At 45.2% G+C, this 18088-nt stretch overlaps 1 protein-coding gene across 3 annotated transcripts; it reads left to right on the top strand.

Moving 5' to 3' along the window:
- The first annotated feature begins 3005 nt into the window (after positions 1-3005).
- Positions 3006-15840, top strand: Rgr (retinal G protein coupled receptor). Of its 3 annotated transcripts, XM_034498197.2 has the most exons (7): positions 3013-3173; positions 5042-5198; positions 6126-6247; positions 9485-9638; positions 11378-11495; positions 13863-13976; positions 14443-15840. In XM_034498197.2, exons 1-7 carry the CDS (start codon positions 3095-3097, stop codon positions 14572-14574), a joined length of 876 nt encoding a protein of 291 aa, XP_034354088.1. In that variant the 5' UTR covers positions 3013-3094; the 3' UTR covers positions 14575-15840. The 3 variants fall into 3 exon arrangements, with proteins under 3 accessions (XP_076787607.1, XP_034354088.1, XP_034354089.1); XM_034498198.2 differs by lacking the exon at positions 6126-6247 and having other exon boundaries at positions 3040-3173; XM_076931492.1 differs by lacking the exons at positions 11378-11495; positions 13863-13976 and having other exon boundaries at positions 3006-3173.
- Positions 15841-18088: the final 2248 nt, after the last annotated feature.

Here is an 18088-nt window from a genome sequence, read left to right as displayed (position 1 = left end):
ATGCTTCAGAGCCTGACACCTGCATTCAGAGCTCAGATCATCAGTCACAAAAGGAAATAAAGCTTTTCCACCTGCAGTACTGGTGAAAATTAGCCCAGGCTTGCCCATCCTTGACTGTTCACGGGGACAGAACCTTTCTAAAACCTGTCATTTTCTGGTACTTACAGGCACTTGATCACAGAGAAGCTGGGAAGGTTCTGACATTGCAAGGAGACATTAGAGGGTCCACATATTCTCATGAACACAGGCAAACATCTGCCTTACCTCAATGCCCCATGGGCACCCAGTGACAGAACCCTAGGATGTCAGTGGGTGATCTTTTGAGGTGTTTCCACTCACACTGAAAACAAAAGGAATCATTGCAAGAGCAGAGAGGTCTCCTCTCTTCAAGCATCATATACCAGAAAGGGTTCTAGCTGTAGATCATACAGAGTTTTTGGAGATTTTGTTTTCTTTTCTCTAACCCCATCCTGAAAAAACCTTCTCAAGATGCCAGACAGGACTGAATACTAGACTTCCTGAAGTCTCCCACTTGCTGGCTTTATCTGCTGTCTCAGAATACTTGGTCCTCTGAATTCCAGTAGGTTCTAAAGTCAGGAGCTTGGTCAAGCCCAGACTGTGTAGATACAGCCAAGGAAGATGCCTGGAGACTGTGCTGGATAGTTTTATGTCAAGTTGACACAAACTGAAGTCTGAGAGGAGGAAACCCCAACTGAGAAAATGCCTTTATAAAACTGTGCCGTACACAAGCCTGTATGGAAGCCTGTAGGAAGGAAGGGGTCATGCAAAGAAATTGAGACTTGGCACCATAAAGAAAGCCTATGAGAGGCTATTGGTGAAGCCAAGTTGCAGTGGAAAAACCCGAGTATGTTAGAGATGCCAGTATCATAGGATGACCACCAAGATCAGAAGCACCAATGGAGTGGAGTCAACCAGACCTTGGAGTGTTACAAAGAGCAGAGCTGGATGTGACTGAAGCCCTTTGAAGGAGCCCAGACGATCATATGTGGATCCCAGACACTGGAACAAGAAGCTGTAATGCTGAAGTTTCATTGAAGACCTCAAGACTTTAAGAGATGCCAGAACTATGGGATACCTACTGAGGAAAGCTGTTAACAAGGAGTGGAACCAGAGCAGGAGAAAGAAGTTTGTTACAGTAAAACAATGAATGGAACTGGAGATCTGAGGAGCACTTTGACATCAGAAATGGGGATGAAGAGTTTGGAGTTTGTCTAGCTATTTTTTTTGTTTTTGTTTTTTGTTGTTGTTGTTGTTGTTGTTTTATTTGGTTCAGTATCTCCTCACAATGACATTTTAGAGTGGTAATGTATATACTGTGATATTTGAGGTACATCATCTGCTTTTTGATCTTGACTTTATAGGGGATTACAGTTAAGTGATTGAATGAATCTCAGAAATATTTTGACTTTTAACATTATTAAGAATGCCATAGACTATGGAAACTTTTGAAGTTGGGACTAAATGTATTTTTCATGATGCTATGGCTAGGTATGGCCCCCATAGACATATGCGTTTGAAAAAGTCTATGGAGGCCAAGGAGTGGAATGTGGTGGTTGAATATGCTTGGCCCAGGGAGTGGTACTATTAGGATGTATGGACTTGTTGGAGGAAGTGTGTCACTGTGGGGATGTGCTTTGTGATTCTTCTCCTAGCCATTTGAGACAAATCTGCCTTCAGAACAAGATGGACAACTCTCAATTACTCCAGTGCCATGCCTGGCTGGACTCTCTCACACTCACACCTTGATGATAATGGACTGAAACTCTGACCCTGTAAGCCAGCCCCCACTAAATAAATTGTGTTTTATAAGAGTTACCTTGGTCATGGTATCTGCTCACAGCAATGGGAACTCTACTACGACAGGGGGCAATGGGAGGTGCCAGGGCCTACATGATAGAAGGAGGAACATCGTTGCAATTCTGCCTACCATTCCCTACATGGCCTTGGACTGATTTGTAACCAACTTCTCTCCAACATCCTCATCTGAAATAAAGATGTACTGGCATCACATCCATGGCATTGTTTTTAGGAGTCTTTGGATGATCATCCATTAGTGCAGTCCCTAACTTTAGTAGTCCTGAGCTTTTTTGCTAATAACCCTCTGGGACTCGGTTTCTTCATTTGAAAATTGGTTGTTACAAAGATCATTGTTTCCTGTTGTGGATTTCAGCATGAACCAGTACAAAGGTTGTACCAAGACCTTGTTCATAGAAGCCTAAGTTCTTAGTGGGTCATGAGGTACTTTCAAAAAGAATGCAAGCCATTCTTTATCCTGGAAGATATTTTATGACTGCGTAGCTCAACGGCTGTATGTGAAACAGGAAATGAAGCCCAAAACTCTAAATCCAAGATGGATTTCAACCAGCACTTGACTAAAAAAGGACATGGAGCAGAAATGCCTCAGTTAAATAGAAAAACCATCCAGTGGCAGCAGTGAAGAGCAGACAGCCAGTCATGGCAGACTCAGTACCAGAGGCTGAGGGTCGGGTCCTAGGCAAAGTTTGTTTGATGATAGCAGGTGTTGGCAAACCTCATCCTCCCCACAAATGCTTGCCTGCATGTGCCTATGAGCTGTGAATGAACACACAGTGCACACCCACACACACCCACAGGAAGACACACACACACACACACACACACACACACACACACACACACACACAGGCAGCTTGTCAGCAACTGTACACGCACAAGGACCTGGCTACTGTCCAATTCAGGGACAGCTGCAGCTCAAATTTTTTCTTCCATTTCGCTCCCTTAGTTATGCAACCCTTTCCCAATTCAGCTTTCACTCCCACAACATTTGGATCCGAGACCTTAATCCTGCCTAGTGGGTTAAATGAATGAGACAGAGCTCATTCCAGCTTCACAAAGGCTGTACTATCCATCTACTGAATGGATTCCTTCTCTGGGAGCCAAGTGGAAGACTTAGAAGAGTAAGAAATAAAGAAGGAGTTCTTAGTCCACCATAATAATCTCCATGTGCCAGCAAGTGGAGTGACCATTTAAAAAGGAGGAACCTGGCTTCAGAGAGCCAGAAAAGAGCTGGGTAGCTGACAGAGGAAGCCCAAGGATGGCAGCAACCAGGGCCCTGCCTGCTGGTTTTGGAGAACTCGAGGTACTGGCTGTAGGAACAGTCCTGCTGATGGAAGGTGAGACATTGGGTGAAGCAAGGACCCAGTGGTTCCCACAACCCAGGCCACAACTGTGGCATGGGCAGAAGACTGGGTTTCATATCATCTTGGCTGCCTCTCCTCTGTGTCTGGATCCAGGAAGTCTTCTCATGACAGCCCCCATAGAATGTAGTATGCTGTCAGAAAGAGAGAGAGAGAGAGAGAGAGAGAGAGAGAGAGAGAGAGAGAGAGAGAGAGAGAGAGAGAGAGAGAGAGAGAGAGAGAGAGACCGGAAGACTGGCTTGGACAGAAGCTATCTGCTCAGGAGGTGATTGATTGGGCCAAGTCTAGGTTTTTCATATCCCCCAAGTCAAGAGAAAAATTTATTCTATTCCCAAGAAAATTTGATAAGAATCTCATGTAAAACCTGGCCTCAGAAGTCTCCAGAGACAGACAAGTCATGTACCTGCTCCCTGTGGGACTTGATCAAGTCGTTTCATCTCTCTGACTGTAACAGCCTAGTCATTATAATGAGTTCTGCAGAGGCTAAGTACAATCGTTAGTGTAAAGCCATGGTCTGAATAGACATGCAGGGAACTTAAGTTCATTATCCCTCTGCCCCCTCTGCCTACATCTGCCACCACTTCTACCTGGTCTGTTCCTACCACCAAAGGCACTTCTCCAGCTGCAGCAACTGAGCCCCAGGAGATACCTGCCTCAAGCTAGACTCACTAAGATGTTCAGTGAGTGAAGAAAATGTCCGTTCTGATGCCAGGCTGATGGGGTGCAGTCTTTATTCAAATCAGGCCCAGAAAAGTAATCTGTATATTCTTTCATTTGGTGAAAACCAACAATATGGAGGAAGTGACAGCCACCAGGACTATCCTGAAGATCCTGGACACCACTGAGTGGGCCCCATTTTCTGAGAACCACTGAAACTTACCCTAATATCTGGTCCTTTAATATGCTGTGAAATTTTAATTTATGTCTGTGCATATGTTTCTTTTTTTCTGAATCCTTTTCCATGCATTGGCATCCACAGTTTTAAAGGAGACATCTTTCCCTCTCCATCATTTTTCCCTTTTTTAGTGAGAGCAGGATGTCACTGAGACTGTAAGACAGGACCGTGTGCAAGCTAGGTAAATTCTCTACCACCAAGTTATAGCCTTACTCCTGTTCGTGCTTTCTAGTTTTGAGGTGGGTTATACAGGATGACTTTGGACTTTTCATCCTCCTGCCTCATCTTCTTGAGTAATTTGGCCATCAGGCCCAACTCTTGTTCTTCAGGTTTGCAACAAGAAACCAAGGTAAAGAAAATTCAAGGAACAGCAAGGGAGTGGCCAAGCTGAAATTCAAGGTCAGGTCTCCTGCTAGAAAACCTCTCCTGCAGTTTCACATTGCCTGGGTTACCCTACGCTCTAAGTTGGATCCTCTTTTCTAGAGCCATCCCTGACATTGTCCCGCAGCCTTTGAAGAAGGCATTTTAAAATCTGAAAGACCAGAGATTGCCCCAAGCTCTGCTACTTGCTAACTGCACTTAGAGCATGCTCTCTAGCATTTTCTGAGCCATGGGGAGAAGGCTGAATGAAAGAATCCATGGAGAGTGATCTTTGGGGTGCCTGGCACCTGCTTGTTCAGCACTTGTCAGTGACTGTCGCAGCATGGGCCACACAGGGCTGTGTAGTCTTTTACATTTCTGTTAGGTAGGCAGTAGGTAGTGAGCAGGGAGAATGGCAGGTTTTAGTACCTGAGGGTCATCCCACCAGAGCAGCATTCAAAAAGCCGTGCTGAGAGGTCACTGATGTGGAATCTGGAAGGTTACTGGAACTCCATCCACCCCAGACCCTGCTTCTGATACCCATATGGGTCTCACCAGCCTTGATACCAGCCCTCACCCTTCCTTTCAGCGCTCTCTGGCATCAGCCTCAATGGCCTGACCATCTTCTCTTTCTGCAAGACTCCAGATCTGCGGACTCCCATCAACCTGCTGGTACTGAGCCTGGCCCTGGCAGACACTGGGATCAGCCTGAATGCCCTTGTTGCAGCTGTGTCAAGCCTCCTCCGGTACCAGTCCCTTCCCTTCCACAGCCTCTGGGGTCTTGCTTCACATTGGGGTCATGGGCAAGCAGATCAGAGCCTTTCTTTCTACCTATAGAAAACCATCCCAAGGTCAGAGGTTAGACAGACTAAATTAAGTTAAACTGCAATGTCTGAAGAAATAGCCAATATCTGGAATGCAGGGGTTGCTCTGACCTGACCAAGGAGACAGTGGGCTAGAGGGATTCAGAGCCCAAGCCCTGTATTCAAGTGGTCTAGCCTTGAGTCTCTTTTCCACGATTTCCAATTCTGGGATACTTATGTCAATTCATATTATAACTTAATTCATACATGTTGTTAGATGTATTGGTTTAATTATTTACAAATAACACGAATTAATAGTGCCTGATAAGCCCTAAATAAATGCTTGTTAAAGCAAACAGGATTTAGATCAGCATCTAATACGTCATGTGCACAGCAGGGTCTTATCATGTGTCCTGCAACGTTGCCTTTGGGGCCTGAATCAGTAACCATTCTTCCTCTCAATGAACTAGCGCTACCTGCTGAGGATCTAGAGATCTGGGAGTTTATCCTCTAACTTTGTCTTCATCTGTTGTGCTATTATGGATCAGTAATTTTTTCTCTTGGCCTCAGTTTCCCCTTCTGCAATGGAGGCATATGATCATTCAGAAAGACTCTTTGGTGCACTGGTGGTTTCAAAGAGTCTCTGAGCCCAAAGGGCCTGCATCCTTTCAGCCTGCATCCAGTAGATGGATCTTTTTAGCCCACCAATGTAAACTCCAAGACTTCAGTTCCATAGTGGGAAGACTTTGATAATAACACCTTCCCTGCATGAGCAGGACTAATATCCAGGAAGCTTCCAGGTTTCCCTGGGCAGGTGTTGGGGGTGGGAAAGATGGAAGGAAGGGTCATTTTGCTCACTGTTTCCCATAGGCGCTGGCCACATGGTTCAGAGGGCTGCCAGGTTCATGGTTTCCAGGGATTTGCAACAGCACTGGCCAGCATCTGTGGCAGTGCAGCCATTGCCTGGGGACGCTATCACCACTACTGCACCCGTATGTTTCCCCCAAGCCCTCCCCCCACCAACTATAAGGACACTCCTGAGTATAATGAGGATAAGATAGAGTGAGTGGTCAGTATTCAATTCTGCTCAATGTTTTTCAAGCAAGAGAGTGTGGGTGAGAGGGAGGGTCCATGCATACAACATGTAGACACTCATTTTGGGAAAAGTGGGAGGGTGGACAAGTCAGCAGAATGCCTTCTTTGAGAAGCACGTTAGAAAGACTGAGTTTGCCTTTCCTGCAGTCTTGGTGACTCAAGATTTTGAACCTTGGTTTTCTCTGCAAGATTATTTTAAAAACCAACCTCAGATTCATTTTGAAAATCAAATGAGATCATGGATATAGAAAATTTCCTGGTAATCGGGTACAGTTGGGGGACAAAAGGATGGCGAATGTGTGTGCGCGTGTGTGCACATAGGCACAGACATTGTGGTGGCGGTGGATCTGGGTGTGTGCCCATGGCGGAGCGGCATTAGGATGAATCCAGGTCTGGATTCCCCAAGCCTCACTGTTAGATTTTGTTATCAGTGTGCCACATGCTCTGTGGTTGCTTGCTATGTTTTGTTTGTTTATTTTGTTCTATGGAAGGGACTCAAGTATCCCAAGCTGGCTTTAGACTCCCTCTGAGTGCTGGGATTACTGGTGTGCACTTTCCCGACTGTGTTATGCAGTGGTAGGGATTAACCTAGTGGTTTATGCAAGCATTGTAAACATTGGGCTAAATGAGCTACGTCCCAAACCCTTGCTTGTTATTTTTTTCCCCAACAAACGAGTTACTTTTAACATTTTAAAAGCTTTTCTTTTAGGCTTATGGGTTTTGTCTTATTTTGTAAGTTTCATTTTGTACCAATCTCATACAGCTCAGGCTGGTCTTACATTCTATATGTAGGTAGGGTGACCTTGAAGCCCTGGTTCTTTTGTCTCCATTTCCCAAGTACTAGTATTACAAGTGGGTATCACTGTGCCCTGCTCACTTTTCATTAGACCTTAATTTAAGGTCTTAATTTAAGGTTATATAGCTCAATTGGTAGGGTTATTACTTACCATTTACAAGGTCTTAGATCTAGCCCTCAGTACCACATAACCCTGGCATGGTGGTGCCTGCCTACAATGCCAACACTTAGGGGACAGAGGCCGGAGGGTCAGGAGCTCAAGGTCATTTTTAGCTACTTAGTGAGCTCAAGGGCAACTGAGATACATGAGGTCTTGTCTCAAAAATTTTTTTATTCTTCTTTATTTCTTACTCTAAATGGTATCTTAAATTTCATTACATATTTAAATATATAACATTATCCCTATCAGAGAGAAGCACATAAACATACCTGAGCTGTGTTTCAACTGACCTATACAGGAAACCACCCGTGTGCCACCTAAGAAACAGTCATAGAGAAGGCACACAAGTTGACCTGTGTCATACAGTATGTAGGGTTGTGGCTGGCACTGAGTATGGCCAGGAAGTTTCCAGAGTTGTTGTTCTCCTTCTCAACTGACATCCAAGTCATGCGCAGTATGAAGGCTCCTGTTGGGTCTGTGACACCCATAGCCTAACCCTTAGACATCAGAAGCCTTTCTCCATTGAGAAACTGCCTTGCTCTTTTTCTGAATGATGATATGTTAGCTTTTCCTGTCAATATGGCCTTAGAGACACCTTTCACTGCTTTCATCCTAGCACCTGTTGGAACTATCCCCAGTCAAAATATCCCCAGGATCACACACACACACACACACACACACACACACACACACACACAGAGAGAGAGAGAGAGAGAGAGACAGAGAGAGACAGAGAGACAGAGACAGAGAGACAGAGAGACAGAGACAGGGAGAGAGAGAGAGAGAGAGAGAGAGAGAGAGAGAGAGAGAGAGAGAGAGAGAGAGGATATCTTTTCTAATAGCCACAAACATCTCTGCAATTAACCTTCAGTCCCACCAAGCCTTCACATCAAATCCCTTTGTGTCCTCGAGGGTGGAGCAGAGAATCACGAAGATAAGAATGAGAGAGAAGGAGGGCCAGGCTCCTCTGTTCCATTAGCAGCGAACATTCTATCTTGGACATATTTTTCAATCAAAAAGATTTTTTTTTCACATGTGGGCCAAGCTGGATATTAATGACCATGCTCTCTGTTGGAGTAGAGGATGCCTTAGTGGTCCTGGGTTACTATAACAAACCATCAAAGAGTAGATGGTTTAAACAATCAAAATTTATTTCTCTCAAATCTGAGATCAGTGTGCCAGAATGGTCTGGTCTTGGTGCATTTCCAACCTGCAGATGTTCACCAAGCTATATCTTCACATGGATGAGGGCAAGCTCATTGCTCTCAGGTCTTTTCCTCTAAGAACATGAGAGCTGTGGACCACATTGAAGGCCAGGATGAGCCATACTAGAGGAGCACTAATCTCACCCAGGGACTCCCCCTTCATGATTAATGATCTCCCAAAGTCCTACCTTCAGATGCCATCACACTGGAAATTACAGCATCAGCACTTGAATTTGAGGACACAATCCTATCTTTAGCAGGGAAGCACCTTCCAGAAAATCTCATCTGAAGTGATATCAAGATTGGCTAGGTGTGGCGTGAGGGAAGTTGCAAACCCTCTCTTCTTTGCAGCTTCAAGCCTGTCTGGAGCCCTATCCTGTGCCTTGGGGTCAAAGGAGATCAACAAATAATTCATCTTAAGGACACTGGGACTAGGACTGATGTGCCGAGGCTAGATTGCTCAGTGAGGCTGTGGAGGACCGAGGGAAGAGGACAGCGACATGTCAGTCAGGCTGGATCACACACTAAGAGGCTGTCTGCACAATAGCTTCTGCTAGCAGCACTGAATAGACCCTAACTCCATGAGTTTTTATAGAGTATCCTGAAGAAGACACCCTGCCCCTCAGCAAGCACCTCTCACCTCTACCCATGTGTCTCATCCTTACCCTTGGCTTTGGGAGACACATCTGTCTTTTGTTTTCACTCCCTCCCCCTTCCTTCTGTTCTTTGAAGATAATTAAGGATAGATGAGGAGACCACTACTACCCATGATCTTATCATAGTCCTCAAAGGCAGAGAATGCTATGCTCGTTATAGAGAAAACTAAGGTTCAAAGATACCCCTGACTTGCCTGAGGCACCATGCTGTTACTATTGGACTAGGGATTTGGGGACACTCTGCAGCTACGGAGTCCTTTCTTTTTCATGTTGTCATCCTATCCCTTTAAAAACTATCTTTCCTCTATCTCATGCAGGCAGACAGTTGGCATGGGACACGGCCATCCCTCTGGTGCTGTTTGTGTGGCTATCGTCTGCCTTCTGGGCATCCCTTCCCCTGATGGGCTGGGGCCACTATGACTATGAGCCTGTGGGAACATGCTGTACACTGGACTATTCGAAGGGTGACAGGTGAGACAGAAGTTGTAGCTTTGAGGCTTTATTCCAGAAGGGTCTTGACTTGAAGCTTCTATGAGAAGGATGTTCCAGCTGAGAACTCCACTGGAACAATGTCAACATTTGAGGGCATCAGAGCTTCTTAGTCATGACATCCACTCACAGACTGTCACTGAGGCTGGGCAAGCAGTGTGAATGTTACATAAAGTACAACTCAGATTCAAGTATCTAGAGAAGCAGATCATTTGCCTGTATCCATCATAACTATCATGGAGCCCCACTACTCTTTGGCCCTCTTGAGCATAAGAAGCTGTACGGACTCAGAATTCATTGATTTTGAGAGGCACCCAGGCCCTTAGATCAACAGATCTAAGGCATGGAAGGGCTTTGCATTGGTGTGGACCTCCCAGCATAGAGATAAATTCTAACTCTCTAAGCATCCACTGTGGGCTGATCCCTGACAAGGTAGGACTGAATGTATGCAGTCACCACAACCATAAGATCTTCTTCTATTACTTCACTGTCTGTGTAGCTCTGAGAAAAAAAAAAAAAAGAGCTTAGAAATTTCATCAGGGATCATTTGGGGATTGGTCACATGGCTTCTAGCGCCATGCCTCCCACCTCACCCACGTTTTGTTTTCAGCACAGTCACACTGCATTCGTGTTTTACAGACAATAGTGACTCGTGGAGCATTTGCCCCGATATAGCCTTCTCAGGTGAAACTGGCCTCTGCACTTGAATGGCCCAGTATTCTGCAAAGCATCGTCCAATAAAGCCTGAAAGTCCTTTCTCCTACTTCTTAGTGAACAAGATCTTAGTGTGTAGTCTCCACTTTATGATATCAGGATCTGCCTCTTGCTAATTCCTACTTGTTTCTGGTCATCCTCCTGTCTCCTCAAGGCCTAAACTGAGACCCCAGGGTTTTTTTTTTTTTTTTTTTTTGTGGCCCTTTTAATGGGTTTTCTGTTGTTGATAGTTTAAGACATGATCTCACACTGCAGCTCAGACTGACCTGGAATTTATTATAAAGCCCACCCTGGCAGTATACTTGTGGTAATCCTCCTGCCTTAGCTTCCCAGGTGTGAGCCCCTGATTTCTTAAGTGACACAATATTCAGTCTCTTTGTCATCTATACGTTATTTTCAAATCCTTGTCAAGCAAGAGATTGCCTTGGATAGTCTTTCCTCTTGGCCCACTGATTTCTTCAGAATTTGGTGAACATGTATACATAATCATTGGATTGTTTTGACCCACCAGCTCCCAATAATGACATGGAGACTTTCTAGTCTATTTATTCTATTGATTTATTCTAGTCCGTGTTTGCCACATGGCCCATTACCTCTCACTCAGTCCCGGTATCTCCAACTTCCTGCATGTCTGGCTGGTGAATCCTGCACTTCTCAATTCTTTCCATTGTACCTATCTCTGCGTGGAAGTCTTGCCTTTCCTCTCCTGCCTCAGCTATATGTTGTTAACTCTTTGTTGCACCAGTCAGAAGGTGATGGAGAAGACTTTACAAAATACACAGGCAGGTGATGAAGAGGTATTCTTCATCTCAGCTCCTGGCTCCTAAACACAAACTTTGGAAGACACATGGCCCTGACTGCTGAGAAGAGCTCAGTTGGGTACCGGAGCAGCTATACTCTGTGTCTTGTCTAGGATGGGATGATACCTCTCATTGTCTAGCAGATGCTGGTAGGCCTGGACCATTGGCACCCTGGAGCTGACCTCTGTTTTCTACCTGTACCTGTAGAAACTTCATCAGTTTTCTCTTCGCCATGTCCTTTTTCAACTTCCTTGTACCCCTGTTCATCACACACACTTCATACCGGTTCATGGAGCAGAAATTCTCCAGGAGTGGTCACCTCCAGGTAAGAAGCCAAATCCTATAGCAGCAGGAATCTCTTGGTTCTCTCAGAGACTCTAGAAACATGCGTGGCATGGCAGAAGTGTCTTCTGTGTTTGCAACAATCATGAGAAGAATCAGCTTGCATAGAGAATATGCTGTCAGGGCTAGAAAATACCTCTGTGTTGCTCAAATTTCCAAAGCTTAGGGATCATGGGCTATAATAGGACAGATTTACCCAGACCCTGCAATCCCAAGATCCAGGCGTTTCTAGTACATCATTCACCATCCACACTGTTTCTCTCCCCCCGCACCTCCCCACCCGGGGATCCAAGGCTAAATTGCAGGACTCTTCAAATGGTGCTTTTTAAAATTACTTTAAGATGTTTAATTTAATCACAGTCACAGACTATTACCCACAACGTAAAAACCACACCTGCGAGCACATTTGTCCAAGAAAAATCATGCTTTTAAATAAGACCTGCTGGCCATTTCAGAATTTCTGTATTAAAATTCTCTCGCCAGAGGTTTTCTTTTAACTTTGCTGTTGCGGCCCGCTCTGTCCACAGGTCGGGTTCTAGCAAGAGAGAGAGTGGGGGGAAGAAGGGAGAGAAACGCCAAGAATGGAAAACAACCCAGAGGATCTGTAGTCAAGTCTCCTTTACTGTCTTCAACACACACAATTCCTACTCTACTACACCACCACTACTCCACTACTACACCACCACTACTACACCACACCTTTACAAGGAAATCCTGGGTATTTATAAGCACAAATAGGAGAACACAGGTGAAAACACTTTACCACGTGCACCATACAGCTGGGGTTACTAAACAGCAAAACAAGCTATGTGGGATAAACAATATATTTATCAGAGTGTGCTTCAGCTGTTATAGGCTTTTGAAAACCAAGTGTTTCATCAGGGTATATGGTTCCAGATGGCTGCAAAGTTGATCTAGCTGCTTTCTACTAAAGTCAGCTCCCAACACTTTGCTACCTAAACAATTAACAAATGAGTCGTAACAAGCCAGCATGGTTGTGAAAGCAAACATTGATATTAGAGGTATTGTGTATATTTTCACTTCATCTTTGTGAATCTTTTCTGACAAATGAAAGCTTTCTGACTCCCACATCACAGACTGGGTTGAGGCACAGGGAAGGTAGCTGAAAGACTTGCGAAATGCCACACACACTTAATAAGAGCAGAGATCACTACAAACCCAGATTTAGGACACTTCAACAAAGTACTCAGTTTTAGTACATAAAAATATTCTTCTTATTAAGACAATCTGCCACTAATTTATTAGCATGAGTTAGAAAATAACATTATAAATTAGTTTCAACTGTGGGTCTAGCTAAGAGGTTGAGGGCTACACAGGTACAAGAATCCTGGATCCTAGCTTGGATGATAGAATATCATCTCCTAGGCTCTCTTCCACATTGCTCATCTCTGCATTCAAACAAATATTTTTATTAAAAATTATCTGAGAATTTTATTCAATGTATTTTAATGCAATTCCTACTCCTCCCTGCACCTCCTTTCAGGTCCATCCCCACTTCCTTAACACACAGCTTCATGATCTCTTAAAAAAAAAAATTAACCCAGCAGCCCCACTTTGCACTGCCCATATATGCAGGACCATCAGCTGAAGCATGGTTAGCCAAGGTGAGGTCACACCCGTGTGAGCTATCAACTGTGCATAGCTTCCCAGTTAGGAGTGGTCCTTAGGCTTGTGCAGCACAAATTTTACCCACTGAGTGGTGGTATGAGCATCACTGCTCAACATATTTTAAAAATCCACCATTGAAGGAAGTGGGTCCCCATGCAATTAAATCTCCTTTGTCAAAGAGATATTTCCCCATTAAAATCCTCATGCCTCGGAGTATATGAGAAGTGAAACCATTTCAAATTCATCCTGAAATTAAATACCTAGTTATTAGTATTCCTGTGGATCCAGGAGAAACTTTACCATCGACAACCTTCCCTGTCAGCCCACTCCCTGTGTCTGATATGGTGAAAAAATTTGAGCCCAGACAGGCTGATCTCCCACGTAGCTGCAGCTACTGATAATGAGATCATTCTAAGCCCAAGGGGAGCTCAGAACTGAGTACCTGAAGACCTGGAAGGAAGCTTATTATCCACCTCCCCCCAGTCCCTACCTACAGACAACTGAGCTATATCAGACTATTTTATAGACAAGGAAACTGAAGTCAGGTGAGCTTAACTAACAGGCTTAAGGCTGGATAGCCTTTCAAGGCAAAGAGCTCACGTGATGGCCAGATCTTCTGGTTCAAACCTTTACAAGAGCATGGTCTGTGCTAAGACCCTTGCCTCTGCATGGTTATGGCCTATGGAGTGACCTTATGCTTCTTCTGATGTTTTCTCCCTAGGTGAATACTACTCTTCCAAGCAGGATGCTACTGCTGGGCTGGGGCCCCTATGCCCTCCTGTACTTTTATGCAGCCATCGCAGATGTGAGCTTCATCTCTCCCAAACTACAGATGGTACAGATTCTTCCAAAGCCCAAGGAATCCTGTACATCTTCACATGCGTATCTCTGCATCACTCTTTCTAGCTTTCTGCTGACGCGCTTCCTTACTCTTTCTTTCTTCCTCCTCTCTTCTTCTTCCTTTAAATATTCATAAAGTGCAGAAAATATTTTTGATCCATATACACCCAACCCTATACTGAGATGATAGGGACAGCTAGACATAGAGTAAGCATGTACTCTGAGACCAGGGCCTGAAATTGACACCCAGTTTTAGAACAAGTATGCTGATGTTGTAGCGGGGGTTCTGCGACATTCTATGAACTGTGAGCATCCACCAGGAAAGACTCGGAGATCAAAGGATAAAGCTGAGGACAAATAAGTGGCAGTTTCCAAGGGGGAAAGAGCAAAAAGTCTTAAGTGGGACAAGGAGAAAAGTAGAAGCTTCAAAGCATTTTTCATGGACTTTTCCACCACAACAGGTGCCTGCCCTCATTGCCAAAACCATGCCCACAGTCAACGCCATCAACTATGCATTGCACAGCGAGATGGTCTGTAGAGGAACCTGGCAATGCCTGTCTCCACAAAAGAGCAAGAAGGACCGAACCCAGTGAAACTCTTCAAGGGGCTGATCACTGTCAAGCCTACCTCTTCAAGCCTGGGCTAAGTATACCCCAGGACAGGAAGATGCTGCTGCACACTTCCCAACAGTCCCAGAAGCCCTGGCAGACACTTACCTACCAACCCTAAGATCCCTGTTGAGTCTAACCTTAGGCTGGACCCAAGAATTCAGATACTAGGTTCAATGAAAGGAGTGCTCGTCACAGCCCTCTACACACAGTCTAAGGGGCCATGGGAAAGTAATTCTCTCCAACCCCATCTATCTAAACCCTAGATGACATGTGGACTAACAACGGTATGGTTGAACAAGCTAACATGTACTCAGTAAGCACAGAAAATGCTCACTGAAACATATGAGCCTTGACCATGTTCCACATGAACCCAGCCTACAATAAAAGGACAAAGCCCTGTTACAAAATCCTGTAAAAGGATTTGTTTTTGGAAGGCATCTAAGGCTATAGTCTTTCAAACAGCATGTACTAAATTGTAATGGCACCAGTGACTTATTCTGCCCCTTGCTCTGTGTCCCTTATTGTAAGACACAGTGACAGAAATCATGATTTGACCATACAGTTGGACCAGGACATGCAGCTTAAGTGCTTCCTGAGGCATCCACAAGCACCAGCATTCAAAGTGAGTCCTTGGTTATATGAGAGTTGAATTAAAGATTGCTTTTAAATGTTTTAAAATTCATTGCCAGTATTTAAAAATTAAAGCAATTATTATTAACGCTCCATATGTCAGAAGATGTGGAGCCACAACTCGGTTTCCTTTTCACAGTGACAGTCTCCAGAGCTCAGTGCGACTGTGCCCTTTGCCCAGGTTCATATATGGTCCTATTTAGCTCACGTGTTCCCCTCAGAGCCCATGTGCCTCTAGGTTGGAGACACTAATGGGAGCCCCCAGTTACCTTTAGATGTACATCTTCGTCTTCTGTAGAGTGAACAATATAGCATCAAGATATAACGGGTGCCTAGTCCTGGGTGAGACTTGCTGTCCTAGAAAAATAGAGATGAATATTGTAGAGTAAATGAGACTAATGGAGACCATATTGAAAGTCTAATGGTGGAAGGGGCAGATGTCCCAGGCACTGTGAGAGACAGAAGGCACATCCTATGAAGCCAAGAGCCTGAACAGGCAAGTTCCTGGGGGTGAGGGGAGGGTGGTGATGAGAACAACTTGTAGAGTTGGGTTTGCCTCCTGATTTTCCAGATGCAGAAAATCAGGTTATATATACATAAAAACCCAGATGAAGCTTGCTCAATGCAGTCCTGTTTGGTTATTTTGCAAAAACAAGTATGGTCGAAGAGAATGGGGGGGGGCAGCCTTCCCATAGCACCCTTTCCTGGACTATGTTCTCTGCCAGGTGACGTGCAGAAAAGATGACACTTGGCCACATTCCAGGGCCCACATATGATATTTGGCTTAAGCTCTGGATAGAGAGTAAAGCAAGGAAATCTTAGTGTCAAGCTGGCTTGCACATGGGAGGAGCAGGTGACCAGGGGTCAGCCTAAGATGCTGACCTGTCCCCAGTTAATCCCCTGAGTAATCTTATTGGGGACTCTTCCTTTCTTCCACCATCATAGAAAGTGAGCTAAGGAGGAATGAGGGAACACTGTGATAAATTAGGGGGAAGGCCCTTCAGATAGAGAAAAGGGTTGAAGACAGGCAGAGCCAGAAGGCAAGTAGCAAGAGTGTGTGGTATCAGCTTTGTCCACGTCTCTGGATTCTCATGAGATAGGAAACAGGCCAAAGGGATCAACACCCAAGCCCAGTCTCAGTGAAGATACGGGAAGAAGGCAGGTTGCCCAGGAATATTTTGAGCTCTGCCCTTCAGCTTCCTGGAGGAAGAGGATTGTGCCCAGATATCTTTCTGATGACCCAGGCAGGAGATGATGGAAAGGGTCTGAAGCAACAATCTTGTGGAAACAACAAATCCCCTCCAAAGCTCATTTCAGAATCCAATCTACTTCCACTCTCAAATCCCCCCTTGGAAGAACTTTGGAGTGTCTCATCATCTTTGGGCACTTTCAGGATCTTGAGTGCATGTAGAAAGGGCTTTTTCTCAGCCTTGCTTCCCACTCACCTCTAACACCCCTGCCTTGCCCTTCCATGGAGTAATTCAGCTGTCTCTGGGTCAAGAGAGACCAAGGAAGGATGTGCCTGGGTAATGCTTAAGTTCCACCTGACAATAGGACTTTGGTACAGCCCCCAAGCTTGGATAAGAATCAGAAGTCTACCCATTGCCTGCCCTTGGACAGGTTTGACTGAAGTTAGGCAACAGCTCCCAAACATCTGGCGCATCCCCAGACTCAGTTTCTTTTGTCCTGCTTTCCCATTCCTTTGAGCACCATGAGGTTTCTACACTGAGTCTGCACCACTCTTAGAATCAGAAAAACATACGCAAAGGGAGAGGTTGTCTGCTTCTATAGATTGCTCATTTCCTGGCCTGTAAGTTAGGCGGGCTATACGTCAGGTAGGTCTGTCGGTCAGGTCTCTCCCCACCTCTCTCCCTCACTTGCCTGTGAAACAATTGACGATCTTTTCTTGGGGCTTGCTGGACTTCTTCCCTCCATTCACTCCCATGAGCCCTCAGTGTCATCTATCAGTACAGTGTCCTGGTCCCCACATACAGAAGTACAAGTTTGGAAAGGCACACCAGCAAGGTCTTTTGTCTCCTGCTACCCACCCCTGGCTTCAACATGCTCTGTGAAAGTTTCTGAATCCTTAGGAAACTGAGGCCTCATCACAGGAAGGAGAGTGAGGGCAAAGGGAGAAGCTCAGCAGGCTGAGAAGTGGAGGAAGAAGAGTTAGGGCCAGAGACCTTGTGCTGGGGGTCTCAGCAACAGAACCCAAGGACCCAAGCAGCGTAACACCAAGGACTGAGGCCATCGCTGTTTTCCTAAAGAGCCTGCCTGAATTTCCCTTCCAAACCCATTGGCTTCAGCACACTTTGCTTCAGTGAAAGACAGTGCTAACATACAGACCACTGGAATGAACTCAGAGAATGCCTCCAGGAAGCAGGCCGCTGGCAGGAACCAGACAAGCACCAGGTAACCAGAACAACACTGCAAGCATCACTTCCTTCTTTGCATGCCAGCATCCACTTAGTGCTTGTGATCCTGTGTCTGTCTTTAGCTCTTGTTCTTCCTCCTTTCCCTTCACCTTTCCCCTCCACACACACACACACACACACACACACACACACACACATACCAACTGCTGTGTGTCACACACAGTACATGGTGGCATGAGCCTGTGCCAGGGTCAATGCAGTCACCTCAGGAAGATGGCTGTTATACTCTGCCATGGCATTTGCAAGTGGAAAAAAAACCCAAAACCCTAAAAACCGAGGACTCACAATGGCTCAGAAGTCAAAGTAGAAATTCCTGAACAACTGCATCCATGTGTGTGCAATAATAAGTGTAATAAAAGGGCCTGGAAAGACAATGGGGGAGTTTCACTCAATCTCTGTAAGTCCATACCACAAAACCGAACCATTTTTCT

Source organism: Arvicanthis niloticus, chromosome 3 (assembly GCF_011762505.2).
Source record: "Arvicanthis niloticus isolate mArvNil1 chromosome 3, mArvNil1.pat.X, whole genome shotgun sequence".
In the NCBI taxonomy this organism is placed as follows: Eukaryota; Metazoa; Chordata; class Mammalia; order Rodentia; family Muridae; genus Arvicanthis; species Arvicanthis niloticus.
The sequence above is the reverse complement of the archived record's forward strand: the minus strand, read 5'-3'. Positions and strand labels throughout refer to the sequence as shown.